The sequence below is a fragment of the Entamoeba histolytica genome, genomic scaffold, assembly GCF_000208925.1.
Source record: "Entamoeba histolytica HM-1:IMSS scf_1104750518825 genomic scaffold, whole genome shotgun sequence".
Classification (NCBI taxonomy): Eukaryota; Evosea; order Mastigamoebida; family Endamoebidae; genus Entamoeba; species Entamoeba histolytica.
In genome coordinates, this window is record NW_001915188.1 from 1 (window position 1) to 15,678 (window position 15,678).

The window sequence follows — 15,678 nt, forward strand, 5'->3', positions numbered from 1 at the left end:
GTTGTAATTTCATTTTGATGTTTTTTAAGTAAGTATTTAACCATCATTGTTTTCCCTGTTCCTGGTGTTCCATTAATAAAAAGTATTCTAGTACATGGACTTTGAATAAATACATCAATATTACTTTCAATTCCTCTTTTTTGTTCTTCTCTTCCAACAATTTCATCATCAATTAATTCAAGTGCACTTTTTTTAATTCGAGCAAGTCCTAATGATACAATCTCATTCATTATTTCTGTATTATCGTTTTTGTAGTTTCTTTTTATTTAAAGTAAAACAAAAAAAAAAGAAAAATTAAATTCAGAAAAAATTCATTACGAGAAAATCATTTAGTAGAAAAATCCAAGAATTCTTCCTCCGGTATGTTTAGCTCTAGCTTCAGTATTGTCAAGAATACCATATGATGTGGTCAAAACAAGTGCTCCAAAGTGTCTTGATGGAAGTAAGTTAGCTTCCCATTTATCAAATTCACTAAGAGTAACATTGAATCTTGGTGAAATGACAGCACATTTATTAAGTCTTCCATTTAAGTTAACAACGATCTTTCCACTTCTGTGGGTATCAACGACAGTGTAGTCAGTAATGTATTGATGTTTCATCATAACGTTCAAAAATTCACAAATAACTTTTGAAGCTGGTCTGATCATAACTTGTCTTTTACCTTGTTTTTCAGCATTGGTAATTGATTTAAGAGCATCAGCAAGAACGTTAACTCTGACCATGAATTTCTCCTGTCAAATTTAAGTTCCTTTGTTTTTCCTAAGGGTTTTTTTTAAAAACAAATCTTATTAATTATAATTTGTTTATTATAATATTTTTTATGTTATTTAATAACAAAATAATTTAATAAAAAATTTTATATTAAGAAATTATGTAGTTTAGTTAAATTATTTATTACCACAATTTAATAATTCTTTTTTTTTAAATATAAATAAAGAGGAAAGAATCATTTTAGTGTCTGTGAGGAATTGAAAGATAGGGACATCTGATATAACTGATGTTAAAAATCTTTGATTTGACTGAGACTTTTTTTATATTATTAAACAAAATAAAGAAAAAAACAATTAATTTAATAGAGATAATTTAACACCCCTTTTATTTTATCTCTTTCAATATATTCTTTCTCAATGAGCTTCTCAATTACGTTTTGAACAAATTGTTCGGTTGGAATAAATGGTGCTTTTTCTTTAATCACCATATTAATCAAATCCAATTCTCTACATTTTTTCATTTTTTTCATTAACCTAACACAAACAGCTTCTCCCCAAGCACTTCGATCCTCTTTGATCTTTTCACTAGTTTTTTGTTCAGTTATTCCTAATTTTTTGTGATGACCTTGAAGAAAACTACTTGTAATATTGCCACTTGAATCAAAGATTTCGCTTTTAATTAATGCCTGGTACATAGTATAAACTTCTCCTTCATTTTTCATTTGAAAACCATCACTTTTACTAATAATTAATGCAATGGCTAATGTTGGAAGAGTTACTTTCTTTAATTCACCATTATATTTCCATTCTATTTGGGTAGTAGACATATTCATTACCCATTGAAGTTTCCTTGATTCATATTTCCTCTTATAAAAAAATTCAAAAGAATTAAGTAAATCATTCATGACAGGTGGTAATTCTATGTTTTCACTTGGTTTTAAAGGCCATGTTCCTCCAGTACCTATACTCACATCAAGAATAGTTGACCTGATAAAATTATTAAAGTCATTTGTTAGAGATATGCTTGAGGCAATATCTGAGAACATTCTCCCAAGTTTAGTTGCATATGATACACCACTCATTTCTCTTAGTTTGTTAATTATGTTTTCTTCCATACTTGTGTTTGTAGCTTCTTTATTCAGTAACCGTTTTGCTAATAATTTTAAATACCATTCTTCAAACACATCTTTATCTTGTAAATAATTACTTAATTCAAGTACTTCTACAGAACTATAATTTAATGTTGGTTGTAAACAAGTAGAATGGGAGTAGTGTTTTCTTAATAAGTCATGTAAATAAAGGGCAATATACATTGCATTATTTGGTGTATTTTTATGAGGAACTGAAGACATAATATTTTTCAGAGTGATTTGAGCAGTTTGAATAAAAGACAAATCGTTATGAAACAGATCAAGTGATTTATTAACACACCTTAAAATATCAACTAATTTTTCTATCCAACCATTTCTATCACCAGTGAAATTATCAAGTTTTTTATAGGCTATAGATAAAATCCATTTAGCATAAATTCCTCTTAATTTTTCTAAGAGAGAAGAGTCAATAGCTCGTTTGCATCCATTAAAAATCATTTCTACAAGATCATTTTCTTTATCTAATCCTTGTAATAATAATTGACTAACACAATCACTTTTTTTTAGCCATATGTCGTTTAATATCTTTTTTGCTCTTACTTTTGTTGTATTTTCTAGTGAAACCCATACCCGTTCTTCTTCTATTTTTTCCATAATCGTGACTTGTTCTAAAAAATCTCTTTGAGAATATTTCAAGAGAGAGCTAGAATGTAACTCAAAGTCTTTAATATATTCATCTTCAAATATTTCATAATTTTCTCTAGATGCTTGAGATGTTGCACCAAGAGATAATAAACAGTCTCTAAATGTACATAAAAATGACTGGTCTATTTTTGATTGACGAATTTCATTTAAATAAGAGAGACATTCACTAATAATTTCAAAACTATTTGGTTTAAAAACTAATTCTTTCCAGATACGTTTACCAGAATCAATAATTGATTCATGAAGATAATATGTTGTAAGATATTTACAAATTTTTTCCATTTTCTTTAAAGCATGTTCATATTTTAAATATTCTTGAATATATAAGTTTGTAATTGGCTTTACTGACATTTTACAACAAATAGACTCACAAAAATGATTAAGAAATAGAATGAGATTAGAGTATAATGTTTTCCATAATTCTCCTGGTGCAATCGATATAACATAAACAAAATGATACAGTTCCATTTCAGATATTTTTGTAGGTTCAGAAGAAAATAACAAGACCAAGTTAGAATCAATAAATTTCCATAATTTATTATATTCAGTTGTACTTAAAGCTTTAGGAGACAATAAGGTCATATAGTGTTACTTAGATTCAATCACAATCTTATTTTCAATATCAATTTCTCACTTTGTTTTGCTTTCAATCCTTTCATCTTTTTCGTTTTGACTGAATAACAATAAATCACTAACTATAACAGTATTATTTGTAGATTCCATCTTTTTTCTAAAAATTGTTTCAAACTGTTTGTCAGTCATTTCACCTTCTATCACTTTCTTCATCAAATCAGATAATCTTAGTGGATTATTTTTCATTTGTACTATTTTAAGTTTTTTTTTTTAACAACCAAATTGTTTAATTCTGAACCAACAAAACAATTTTTAATAGAAAAAAAACTATTTTTAACTAAAACAAAAAGAATAAGATAAAAACTTAAAAATCAGTTTTAAAGGAATGGCTGAGAAAACTGAAACGAAGATTGTTAAACATGCAAAGAACTTAACAGAATTTCCACAAGAAGAAGTAAAGAAAGAATTAAAGACTGTTGTTTTAATAGATGTATCAATGAACCGTATTCAAGAAATTCCATCACAAATTAATTCAATACCAAAACTACAAAAATTTCGAGGAAATGATAATATGATTAAAACACTTCCAAGTCAAATAAATATTCCTAGTCTTAAGACTTTAGACTTATCAAGTAATCATTTAAAAAGATTTTGTAAATCAATTAAATTAACGTCACTTACAGAAATTAATTTATCTATTAACCAAATAACAAAAATTGATGATGACTTTGGTTCATTACATGCTTTAAGATTTATGGATTTATCAATTAACCGAATTCAAAGTGTACCAAAACATTTATCCAAATTAACTAGTCTTACATTTATTGATATTTCTAATAATTTATTAACATCATTCCCAACTCCTTTATTAGAACTTTCATCATTAATAGTATTGAAAGTAAAAGAAAATAAAATTACAACTATTCCAAATGGTATGTCTAAAATGAGTAATTTACAAATTCTTGATATTTCGAATAATAAGATAGATAAAATTACACCATCATTATGTAAATTAACTAAATTATCTGTACTCGATGTTAGTGCTAACCCAATTAATGAAATTAATGATCAAATTCAAAATTTAACTACAATTAAAGAAATTGATATTTCTTATTCTCCATTAAAAACATTACCTAAATCATTTATGTCTCTTGTTGGACTTCGTAAATTAACATTACAACATACATCAGTTAAAGTACCACCAGCTGGTCTTCAAAAATTTACAAAAGTTTCAGAACTTAATTTATCTAATGGAGAATTTGAAAAAGTTACAGAATTACCATGTTCAGGAGATATAGATTTAAGTTGTAATCAAATTGTTGAACTTGATTTACCAGACATGGAATATTCAATTCATAAATTAAATCTTGGACAAAATAGATTAAAAGACTTTCCTAACATTAAATGTTTAAGAGAAATTAAAACATTAATTCTTCAAAAAAATATGCTTGGAAGTATTCCATTAGAAATGTTTACTGGAACTTCATTAACAGCATTAGATTTATCTTCTAATTCATTTAATGCATTCCCAATGTCTATTACAACTTGTACTAATTTAGTAGTATTAAATATGTCAAATAATTATTTAGATTCATTACCAGATATTTCATATAGTTGTTTCGCTAAATTAGAAGCATTATTATTAGGAATTAATATTATTGATAGATTACCAGAAACAATGAATGAATTAACTAATTTGACAACGTTACATCTTGAACATAATAAATTATCAAAAATTCCTGAATCATTATTCTCTATGACTAAATTAGTAGAACTTTTCTTAAATTGTAATCAAATTCCAGAATTACCAGAGAAATTTTCATTATTAACTAATTTAGAAATTCTTGAATTAAGTTGTAATTATATTAAAGAAATTACACCAATTGTTAATTTAGTTGGAGTAAAAGATCTTGATCTTTCAACTAATCAAATTGAAAAATGTCCATCAGATTTATGTGGAATGACTTCATTAAGATCATTAGATTTGTCATATAATGGAGATTATTCAAGCACAGAAAATTTCCCAATGTTCTTTACTTCTGCATTAACTCGTTTAACTAATTTCCATTGTACTATGAATGATAAAGTTAAATTAAATAAATTCTCCTCTTCTTTAAAAACACCTATTACTGGACCTGTTATTTTTACATCTCAAACACCACTTGAACATTTTTCATTAGGAAAACCAAATTCAATGAGATTTAATTCTGTTGCTATTTCTAATGATACATTTAGTGTTGGAAGTTCAGAAATGTGTGGAAATAGAGATCAAATGGAAGATGCATTAATTATTGTTGAGAACTTTACTGCTGGTGGTGTTCATTTAGTTGGATTATTTGATGGACATGGAGGAGCAGAAAGTAGTAATTTTGTTGCATGTCATTTTGCACGTATTTTGAAGAAACATTTAATGACTGAAAATAATTTAGGAATTGATGCTGCTCTTATTGAAACATTTAATGAATTATCAAATGAAGTTAATAAAAAAGAGTTTAATGATGGAACTACTGCATGTGTATTATTAGTAACACCAAATGAATATTATACTGCACATGTAGGAGATTCACGTGCTATTGTTGTTAGAAAACAAGATTATGAACAATTAACTGAAGATGATAAAGCATATAATGAACATGAAATTCAACGAGTTGTTGATGTTGGTGGATATATTACTAAAGGAAGAGTTAATGGAGTTTTAGCCATCACAAGATCTATTGGTGATGTAAGATTCCAACCATTTGTATCATCTGAACCACATGTAAACAGATATGTTAGAAGAAAAGATACTGATATGTGTATTGTTTTAGGATGTGATGGTGTATGGGATGTATTGTCTAATAGCAAAGTAGCTGATATTTGTAGAAAGAAAGAAGGAACAAAAAGAATGTCTGAAATTGCAGGTTATATAAGAGATATGGCATATATTCTTGGTTCTGAAGATAATATTTCATGTGTTGTTTGCCATTTCTAACTCTATTAGAGAAGAGTTATTGACACTAATAAAAGGCATAATTGATTTTTACTTGAAACTTTCTTTTGTAATTCTTTTTTTCTTAACTTTCATATCAAAATGAATGAAAATTGTATGTAATATATAACAAGTTTTAAGCATTTTTTTGTTATTAATTTAAATTAAAAAAGTTAATATTTGTGTGGAAAAACAAACAACCAAAACTCTGAGAAAAGTTAGAAATGAATTTTTGCGAAACTATTCATTCTATTTTAAAGACTTGTTTATTTTATTTTTATTCTATTAAACATAAATAACGGGTATTTTTTGTATTTATGTTAATTACAATTTTCTCTTAATCTTTTCTAAATAACGTAATGTGACTAAATCCAAAATAAATTAAATAAAAAGATATTGTCTATTCTATACTCCAGCATTTCTATTTATCATTTTTAATAAAATATTACATTACTATGAAATTAAGTTTTATTTATTGCAAATTTTACTATTATTTCTTATTTAAAACAATCCTTTTTCAAATAGACATTAACAATAAAAAAACAATACCAATACCATTTTGTTCATGACTATTTTTATATATTTTATTGTTAATTCATTCTACAATATCAATAGGATTTATAATTAGTTAAAATGAAAAAAAGTGATGATTTAGTTAATAAAAAAATAAGACAATGTGATGATTAATACAAAATTGTTGTCATCTTTTATTGAATCAATAAAAAAGAATAAAAACAAAAATATGACCTCACGAGAGTGAATTATGATGTAATTAAATTTAAGCGTCATCCATCAACATCAATGTTAAGTTCATAAACTTAGAGAAAGTTGCTCTGTTAAAGTCACCTTGAGCTTGTTTAAAACCATGTTGATAAATGGTTCTGATTTGTCCAAGATAAGCAGCACAACTAATGAATTGGGAGATTTGAATCTTCTTAGTAAGAAGACCCTTTCCACATAATTGAATCAAAATCTTACATGCTTTCATATTAAGATCAAATCCAAGTTCTGGAAGTGCAGCATAGATTTCTTGTTCATCAAGATTTCCACTTTTATCCTTATCAAATTTAGTGAAAACAGCAGTAGCTAATTTAACAAATTTCATTAATGCAAGATATTCATAAAATCCAATTGATCCTGACAAATCAACATCAAAAATTCTCATTAAGTGTCTGCATGCATTCTCATCTAATTTAATTCCTCCTGGGAATTTAGCTTTCTTTAATTCATCAAGTTCAAGTGATCCTGACTTATCTTTGTCAGTCTTAACAAAGAAGTCTTGAAGTTCTTTAAATTCAGTTCCTGAAATTGAGGTAGCAAGTGGATACCACCATTCTCTTTGGATTAATGGATCAGCTTGATATGCAGCAGTGATATGTTGAGCAACCCAGGCATCAGCAGCAGCTTGAATAGCAAACAAAGACATTGAAGATTTGAATAAACTTAATGAGATGATAACTTAAAAAACAGAGAACTAGTAACGAAACATCCAAGATCGTCAATTTTTCCTTTCGAGAAGAATCGTTTTTGAGTATTAGAAGATTCTAATTTGATGAATGAAATAGTTTTTATAGAACTCCCGATTTTTTGTGCAATTTATAGTTAATAAAAAGTAGAAGTTTTCCTGAAAACAATAAACTGTAGATACTAAAATTGAAAAGTTCTGAACTTGAAAATCAAATTCTCAATGTCTTTGTTTGCTATCCAAGCTGCTGCTGATGCTTTTGTCACCCAAATGATTCAAGCTGCTGTTAACTCTGATCCAAATCTCAAGTTCCAATGGTGGTTCCCATTAGTTGAAAGATTAGATGCTAAAGATTTACAAAACCTTCAATCATGGTTTATTAGTGTTGATAAGGATAAATCTGGAACTCTTGAAATTGGAGAATTAAAGAAAGCTAAATTCCCAGGAGGAATTAAAGTTGACGATAAAACAATAAAGAGATTAATGAGAGTCTTTGATATTGATATGTCAGGATCAATTGGATTCTTTGAATTCCTTGCTTTATGGAATTTCATGAACCTTTGTAATGAAACATTTAAACACTTTGATGCTGATAAAAGTGGAAGTCTTGATGTCAATGAATTAATCAAAGCTCTTCCAATGCTTGGATTCAATTGCAATAAGAGATCAGTTGATGTCTTATTGAAAATGAACGGTTCATCATTGGGATCTAAGAAAGTTTCAAAGAACCAATTCATTAGTACTGCTGCTTATCTTGGACAATGCAGAAGTATTTACCAAAAGACTTTCAATATGAAGAGAGAAGAAATTGATAATGCTGAATTCGATAAGTTCGTTAATTTAGTTCTTGCACTTTCAGGCTAATTGCGGTATTAATTTACCTTCATTGAACTCTCATTATTTTTTCCTTTTTATTTTTTCATAAAATTTAATGTTTATTAATTACTTTTCATATTGTCTTGAATTATTTTACTTTTTTCTATCACTATTTTTGAAACTTCTTGCCAATCACTCTCAAATATTTATATTCAACAAAAGTATAGCATTTATGTTAATTCTCAAAAGAAACAAAAGTTGTGAGTAATTTTAAAATACTTTATTGCCATGAAATAAAATAATTACATGAAATGATTGAATTATTTTATTTTACTTAGAAAATAGAATAGTTCAAATGTCAAAAATAGATAAAACATATTCTCATTAAAATGACTTAATTAGAAAAGTGTATTTTTATTATCATTTTCATAAATGAAAAGTATGGTGATGAATTTAATAACTATAAATATTCTTATTTTTAGGTATATCGTTAAAAGAATATGAAGATTATACTAATTTGTTATTCAACTGTAAAAAAAAATTTTTAAAATAGAATATCTGATAATAAAGCAAGAATTATTGAATGAGTTATTGATGTTATTAGATAAAACAATATAAAGTGTTAAAGAAATTTTTTGTTAGTTTAGTTTGTATGTATCATGTGTGACTTGTTGATTTATTATAAATAATTACACACAAAATATGAAAGAAAATAACCCTCAGAGAAAGGGTGTTTTAATTGTTTTACATATATTACTGGAAATACATTTTTACATATTCAATTGAAATACATGTAGAGGTTTTGTATAAAAAATTGTTAAATGAAATAAAAAAAAGCGTCAATTATTTTGTTTTGTATTAGTAGTTTAACTTTATATAGGAATATTACAACATATCATCTTTTTAACTTGAAAACTCGACAAATGAATGTAATAAGATATATATTCAAAAGAATTGATTATATGATAAATTATAAAATAGTGTTATAGTGCTATGTTAGTTTTATATTGTCTTGTGTATTCAATAAAAAGTATGTTAATACCAGTGTAATAATATTATCTTTAATATGACTTTTTGTAATTACAGTGCTAAAAATTACTCTTTTTACTTCTATGTCAACATTGTCAACAAATAAAAGAGTAATTTTTATATTTGTCAATAGGTTTTTCATGTTTGTTAGTTGCTTCAAGATAACTTTTACTTCTATTTAATGTTATTATTACTTTGGTTATTAATTGGAGAAAGTACTTATTATTTTGGAGCAATATTTGTTTTATGGAATGAATCAATTTGTTATTTTATGACTAGTTAAAGAATGAATATTTAATTAATCATACGATATAGTATATATTATGTTAGTTATTAACATCAACCTATTTTTTGCTATTCTTATTGTTGTTATTAAAAAATACATGAAAAAATCTTTTCTTTCTTCTTTTATTTATCCAACTTTAAAAATGAAAGATTTTTGAATATTTTGAAGAACAAAACATAAATTTATAATCTTTAAACGAAGAAGAAGAATAAACAATTTTATTTTTTTTATTTTTTATTCCCTTTTTACAAAAAAGAAAATTAATGTAACAAATATCAAATAGAAAAAAATTATTTTGGAGTAGATTTGTTGAAATAAAAAAGAAAAAATAAGAAGAACTTAAAAAAAAAAAGAAACCTATAATGACGAGTCGTAAGTATATCACACGTGGCAAACTAATAAAAAGAACGACAAAATTACTGAAAAACATTAAATTAGAAAATGTCAATTAAGGTCGGTATTAATGGTTTTGGAAGAATTGGAAGACTCGTTGCTAGAGTCGTTCTTGAAAGAAAAGATTTTGAATTAGTTGCTATCAACGATCCATTCATGGATCCAAAATACATGGTTTACTTATTAAAATATGATACCGTCCACAGACAATTCGAAGGAACTGTTGAAGCTGGAGAAAATGCCATTATTGTTAATGGACACAAGATTGTTGTCAAAGCTGAAAGAGATCCAGCTCAAATTGGATGGGGAGCCCTTGGAGTTGATTATGTTGTTGAATCAACAGGAGTTTTCACTACTATTCCAAAGGCTGAAGCTCATATTAAGGGAGGAGCTAAGAAAGTTATTATTTCAGCCCCATCTGCTGATGCACCAATGTTTGTTGTTGGAGTTAACACTGAGGCATACAAACCAGAAATGAACATTATTTCAAATGCATCATGCACAACCAACTGCCTTGCACCACTTGCTAAAGTTATTAACAATGAATTTGGAATTGTTGAAGGTCTTATGACAACTATTCATGCTACTACTGCTACTCAAAAGACAGTTGATGGACCATCAGGAAAAGATTGGAGAGCTGGTAGATGTGCATGTGCTAACATTATCCCAGCTAGCACTGGAGCAGCTAAAGCTGTTGGAAAAGTTATTCCATCCCTTAATGGAAAACTTACTGGTATGTCATTCAGAGTTGGAACCCCAGATGTTTCATGTGTTGATTTAACATGCAGACTTGAAAAAGAAGTAACTGTTGAATCAATTAAAGCTGCTATTAAGAAAGCATCAGAAGGAGAAATGAAAGGAATTCTTGGATACACTGAAGACCTTGTTGTATCATCAGACTTTGTCCATGATAACAGATCATCAATTTTTGATGCAGCTGCTACTATTCTTTTGAACCCACACTTTGTTAAATTAGTTTCATGGTACGATAATGAATGGGGATATTCCAACAGACTTGTTGATCTTATCCAAATCATTTCTAAAGTTCACTAATTAAGTTAACTTCTTTTTTGATAATATATTTTTTTGTTTTTATAAATAATTGAAGAAAATGTATTTAGTTTTGACAGAAATAACTATAACAAAGAGGGTTTTAGGAAAGTGAATCTCTAAGAAGATTTTTTAATAATGTTTTCTTGTAAATCTTAGAAATTTATTTCATCTTTAAAAATGAATGGCAAACAATTAAAATATCAATTTTGTCCAAAAAATTTTAGTAATTTTGCTCTAGATATTTGTGGTGGTGGAGAGTATCGCAGAGCACCACTTGTTATATTTGATAATAATGGAAATACTAGTCAGTTATTTTATTATCAGGACGGATATCTTATTAATAAGAAAAGCCATTTGGCATTAAGTGCATCTTCAGAAGATGATCCTGAAAGAATTGAAGTGATTCAATCACCACAAAGAAATCAAGCTGAACAATTATGGAAAATATACGAAAGTAATAAAAAGGGATGTGTTATTTGGAGTGTTAAATATCCAACATTATGTATGACAGTTGAAGAAGGTAATTATTCTGATGATACATCTATTATTCTTCAACAATATGACAAGAGTGGAAATCAACGGTTTGTCATCAATTGTAAATAAGAAAATAACAAAAAAAAAAGAAATAATAAAATAATTAAATGTTTAAATTTATTTAAGTTTATGATTGTTGAATAATTAAATTCAAAGCAGCTTTAAACGTTGTAGTTGTATATGATAATTTACCTTTAATTAAAGAAGAAGGAGTAAAAAGATCAATACAACATATTAATAAATTTATATTTGGAATAGAAGAATGTAAAAGAAGGTAAATGATAATAGGAATAATAGTATCTCCAGAAATATCAATATTACACAATTGTATTAATTGATCAAAAAGAGAATTTAAAGAAAGAATAAAATCATAAGGAATAGTTAATTGAGTAAAATCAATAGAATGAATAAATTCATTTAATTTAGTATTTGAAACAAATTTATCAAAATTAGGGAATGAATGTTTTGAATAATCATTTAAAAGTTGTTGTTGTTTTTGAATAAATTCATGATTAGATAAAGGTAAAATTTGAATTTGAATAGATGAAATAAATAAACTTAAACGAGAACATAATGCTCTATGAAATAATATAAATAATACATCAGAATAAGAATGATCAATATTATAATTATTAATTAAAGTTTTTATTATTTCAATTTGAATATTTTTTAATTTTGAAAGTAATTGAATTTGATTATTTTTAAATAATTTAATACTTTCAATATAAATATAAATTTGAACACCAATAGTATTATTTAAATTAAATATAACTTTATTAAATCTTTCTTGTAATTTTTCATTATTTTGAATTTCAATATAAGTTTCTTTATCAATAATTTTTAATTCTTTAATAATTTCTTTTAATTCTTTTTCAGTTGAATTTCCAAAAATTGAAGTAAAAAGAGTTTCATAAGTTAATTTTTCTTGATCTTTTTTTTTTATCAATTGATTTAATTTAATTTCAATTTCATTAATATTTGATGATAAAGAAGAAATATAAGTTGATGGCATTAAACAATAAAAATCAATATTATTAATAATAGTTCCACTTGATACTTTATTGTTTATTGAATTATTATTTTCAATAAATTTTTCAATAATACTTGAATGATATTCAATTAATTCTTTTTTAAATTTTAATAATTCAAGTAAAGTATTTTGATAAATTCCATATGCAATTCTTAGTTCTTCTTGGTTTGAAAATTGAAAATGTTCATTTGCTATTTTTACTCTATTTAAAGTTAATTCAATTTCTTCATTTATTTCATTTTCTAAAACTCCAAATTGTTGTAATAAATCACAACTTGACAATTTTGCTTTCATTAATTTTTCTAAATATTCCCTTTTTAGTTCTACTGAATAAATACCTTCAGAAATTGAAAATTCAGGAAGTTGAATATCAATGAAATAATCCATCAAAATTTATTAGTTTCTATTTTTCAGTTTAAAAAGAAAAATAAAATAAAATTTTTGTTATTAAAATAAAATTTGTTTTTTATTAAAAAAATAAAAGAACTTAAATTAGAATTTGTAATGGAAACTCAGACAAGTTTAGACTCGCTTATTAATCAATGTCTTATTGCTGATACTCTTAACTTCTTTTCATTATTTCATCAAATATGTTTTCAGGTTAATCAAAGACATTTTGAAACAATACATGAACAAGCACTTTTATATAATAAATTATTTGATGTATTTCCTTTATTATTAAAACAAACATTGTCTTTATTAACTTCAAATTCAGGTCAAGGAATTCCTGATATATTAATTTCTACATTAAGATTAATAAGAACATTTCCTTTTAATTCAATTGTATCAGATATTACTAGTGATTTACTTCATGAAATTGTACAATATTATTTAAGTCAAGTAGATTCTCTTCATCAATTAAATGTTATTACTCAACTTTTAATTCCTTTTTATTCTCCTAATTTTAATCAACAAATTGCTTTATTATATTTTAAAAAATATATTCCTCAATTACCTCATTTAATTATTTCTACTTCTTTAATTCCTCAGTTTGTTGATTTTCAAGAAATTTGTCATTCAAATAAATTATTAGCTAACTACTGTGTTTCTAAAATCATTGAACTCTTTAAATTTGATAAGAATACTAATAGTAAAGTCTTTCTTATATCTTTAATGAATTCAATGAAAAACCTTTGTATTATTGATGGTAGTCTTCAACTTTGTAAAATGTGTTTTGAAATTGCATTCCAATCAATTCATATTGTTTTACTCTCTGATTTTCTTCAATTTTTACAACAAGAAAATCTTCCTGATAATTGTTTTCATTCAGAACAATGGGATTTAATTTCACTTTCTTCTCCTTCTTTTATTCCTTTACCTCCTGAGTATATTGGTAAAATCCCAATTCAAATCATTAAAACAATTGCACAACATTATGGTGAACAATTATTAATTGAATATGAAAATGGTTTAGCTTCAAAACTATTGCATTGTGGTTTAGACGAATTACAAGCACTTAATCATGTTTATCAATTTCTTCAAAAAAATGTGTTTGGAGAAGATTGTCCTGGTCAAGTAATGTTTAATGACGTTCAAAAATCTTTGGCAGAAATGAAAAAAACAAAAACATTCAATACATTAATTATATCTCCAGCTTATTGGCCTGAATTAAACTCAATTAAATATACTGACCTTGAAGAAATTAAAGAAAAGAAAAAAGAAGTCATTCGTAATTATAAGTCAAATCATCCTAAACAAATATTAACTTTTCAACAAGCAGGTGTTGTTAAATTAAATTATACTAACTTAAAAGGAGTTGTTACTTATCATGTCGTCACTCCACTTCAAGCTACAGTTTTGATAACAATCACAAAAGAAGAAAACGGTATATTATTAAATGAATTAGAACATAAATTAGGTCTTAATGAAACTATGACAAGCAATATAGTTATGTATTGGTTAGAACAACGTGTAATAAGTGCCTCTGATTATATGGGGAGTATCTTATTACACAAAGAATAAACTAACTGTTTGAATAAATGAATGAAAAGATATTTTATTTACATAAAAAATGAAAGAATAAAACAAAAAAAATTACGTTTTACTTATTTTTGGTTTAAAAAATTATTTTATATTTTTGATATTATTGTATCATTTCTTGATGGTAATAAATTATAACTATACACAAAATGAAAGTATTTTAAAGGTGGTTTATGTTTTGTAAACCTTTAACTGTTTACCCATTTCATATTAATAAATTATAATAAAATGAAATATCAACAAGAGATAATGTATAACTAACTAAATAAGAAGATGTGTTTTGGGTTATTAATATACTTTATATCCAAATAAACTTAAGAAGTTTACATATACATATTATATAAGTGATTTTAATACAAAACAATACTATATCATAATTTTGACACAATAATAATATACCAATAAATAAACGTGTATTTTGTTGTCAATTCCTTTCTAATTTCATGATTTATTTTATAAATGATAGAATTCCCTTTTTATTGACTACATTGTAGTTACAAAAATAAAGAATATATTTGAGTTATTAATGAGTTTTCTCGTCAAAGTATAATATGATTTATTACGTCATTTGAATAATTTAACTTTTTAAATGAATTTATAAGAAGTTAAAAATTACTAAATTAAGTTTCAATAGTTCTTGTTTTTCTTCTTTATTTTATTTATTTCAGATTATTTCATTTACTCTCTTCTGAATCTCGTTCATTACATATTTCTATATACTCCTTCATTGTCTTCACATCATTCCATTAGGTATTTCATACTCCTATTAAGTATGTCGTTAACTATTATTTCACTTGCAAATATAATGTTTTGTTCTTTCAACATTCTTAAAGATTCTTTATTGACCAATCCATTTACTGATATTGCTACCCGCGCTACTTTTATTTTGCTCTATTAAGTTGGATATTTTTCATGATGCACTTTATCCTGTACCATTTCCTTCCCTTGACCAAATCTTCTAGTCTATTTATTTTCTTTAGGATTTCTTTTATTTCATCAAATTTATCTCTTATTATTTTATTTTGGAGATAGATGTGCATAACCA

The 15,678-nt window shown here is 25.5% G+C and overlaps 9 protein-coding genes across 9 annotated transcripts, besides 1 other annotated feature; 5 read left to right on the forward strand and 4 right to left on the reverse strand.

Annotated features, from left to right (window-relative positions):
• Positions 1 to 329: 329 nt before the first annotated feature.
• EHI_167270 (40S ribosomal protein S15a, putative) lies at positions 330 to 722 on the reverse strand (the record flags this gene model as incomplete). Its single annotated transcript, XM_648872.2, has 1 exon — positions 330 to 722. One exon carries the CDS (start codon positions 720 to 722, stop codon positions 330 to 332), a length of 393 nt encoding a protein of 130 aa, XP_653964.1.
• A 347-nt stretch (positions 723 to 1,069) lies between these two features.
• EHI_167280 (cullin, putative) lies at positions 1,070 to 3,088 on the reverse strand (the record flags this gene model as incomplete). Its single annotated transcript, XM_645268.1, has 1 exon — positions 1,070 to 3,088. The coding sequence occupies one exon, from the start codon at positions 3,086 to 3,088 to the stop codon at positions 1,070 to 1,072; it is 2,019 nt and encodes a 672-aa protein (XP_650360.1).
• Positions 3,089 to 3,464: 376 nt separating this feature from the next.
• On the forward strand, positions 3,465 to 6,050 carry EHI_167290 (leucine rich repeat / protein phosphatase 2C domain containing protein; the record flags this gene model as incomplete). The annotated part of the gene is made up of 1 exon (XM_645267.1): positions 3,465 to 6,050. One exon carries the CDS (start codon positions 3,465 to 3,467, stop codon positions 6,048 to 6,050), a length of 2,586 nt encoding a protein of 861 aa, XP_650359.1.
• A 738-nt stretch (positions 6,051 to 6,788) lies between these two features.
• On the reverse strand, positions 6,789 to 7,508 carry EHI_167300 (Grainin 1). Its single transcript, XM_645280.2, has one exon. The coding sequence runs from the start codon at positions 7,471 to 7,473 to the stop codon at positions 6,826 to 6,828; it is 648 nt and encodes a 215-aa protein (XP_650372.1). The 5' UTR covers positions 7,474 to 7,508; the 3' UTR covers positions 6,789 to 6,825.
• A 217-nt stretch (positions 7,509 to 7,725) lies between these two features.
• EHI_167310 (Grainin 2) lies at positions 7,726 to 8,415 on the forward strand. The gene has a single exon (XM_645265.2). The coding sequence runs from the start codon at positions 7,735 to 7,737 to the stop codon at positions 8,374 to 8,376; it is 642 nt and encodes a 213-aa protein (XP_650357.1). The 5' UTR covers positions 7,726 to 7,734; the 3' UTR covers positions 8,377 to 8,415.
• Positions 8,416 to 10,082: 1,667 nt separating this feature from the next.
• Positions 10,083 to 11,113, forward strand: EHI_167320 (glyceraldehyde-3-phosphate dehydrogenase, putative). The gene has a single exon (XM_651327.2). It carries the CDS (start codon positions 10,085 to 10,087, stop codon positions 11,087 to 11,089), a length of 1,005 nt encoding a protein of 334 aa, XP_656419.1. The 5' UTR covers positions 10,083 to 10,084; the 3' UTR covers positions 11,090 to 11,113.
• Positions 11,114 to 11,266: 153 nt separating this feature from the next.
• EHI_167330 (uncharacterized protein) lies at positions 11,267 to 11,692 on the forward strand (the record flags this gene model as incomplete). Its single annotated transcript, XM_645277.1, has 1 exon — positions 11,267 to 11,692. The coding sequence occupies one exon, from the start codon at positions 11,267 to 11,269 to the stop codon at positions 11,690 to 11,692; it is 426 nt and encodes a 141-aa protein (XP_650369.1).
• A 58-nt stretch (positions 11,693 to 11,750) lies between these two features.
• On the reverse strand, positions 11,751 to 13,040 carry EHI_167340 (uncharacterized protein; the record flags this gene model as incomplete). The annotated part of the gene is made up of 1 exon (XM_645276.1): positions 11,751 to 13,040. One exon carries the CDS (start codon positions 13,038 to 13,040, stop codon positions 11,751 to 11,753), a length of 1,290 nt encoding a protein of 429 aa, XP_650368.1.
• Positions 13,041 to 13,157: 117 nt separating this feature from the next.
• Positions 13,158 to 14,615, forward strand: EHI_167350 (uncharacterized protein; the record flags this gene model as incomplete). Its single annotated transcript, XM_645275.1, has 1 exon — positions 13,158 to 14,615. The coding sequence occupies one exon, from the start codon at positions 13,158 to 13,160 to the stop codon at positions 14,613 to 14,615; it is 1,458 nt and encodes a 485-aa protein (XP_650367.1).
• Positions 14,616 to 15,510: 895 nt separating this feature from the next.
• Positions 15,511 to 15,678: part of a repeat region that runs on past the window's edge.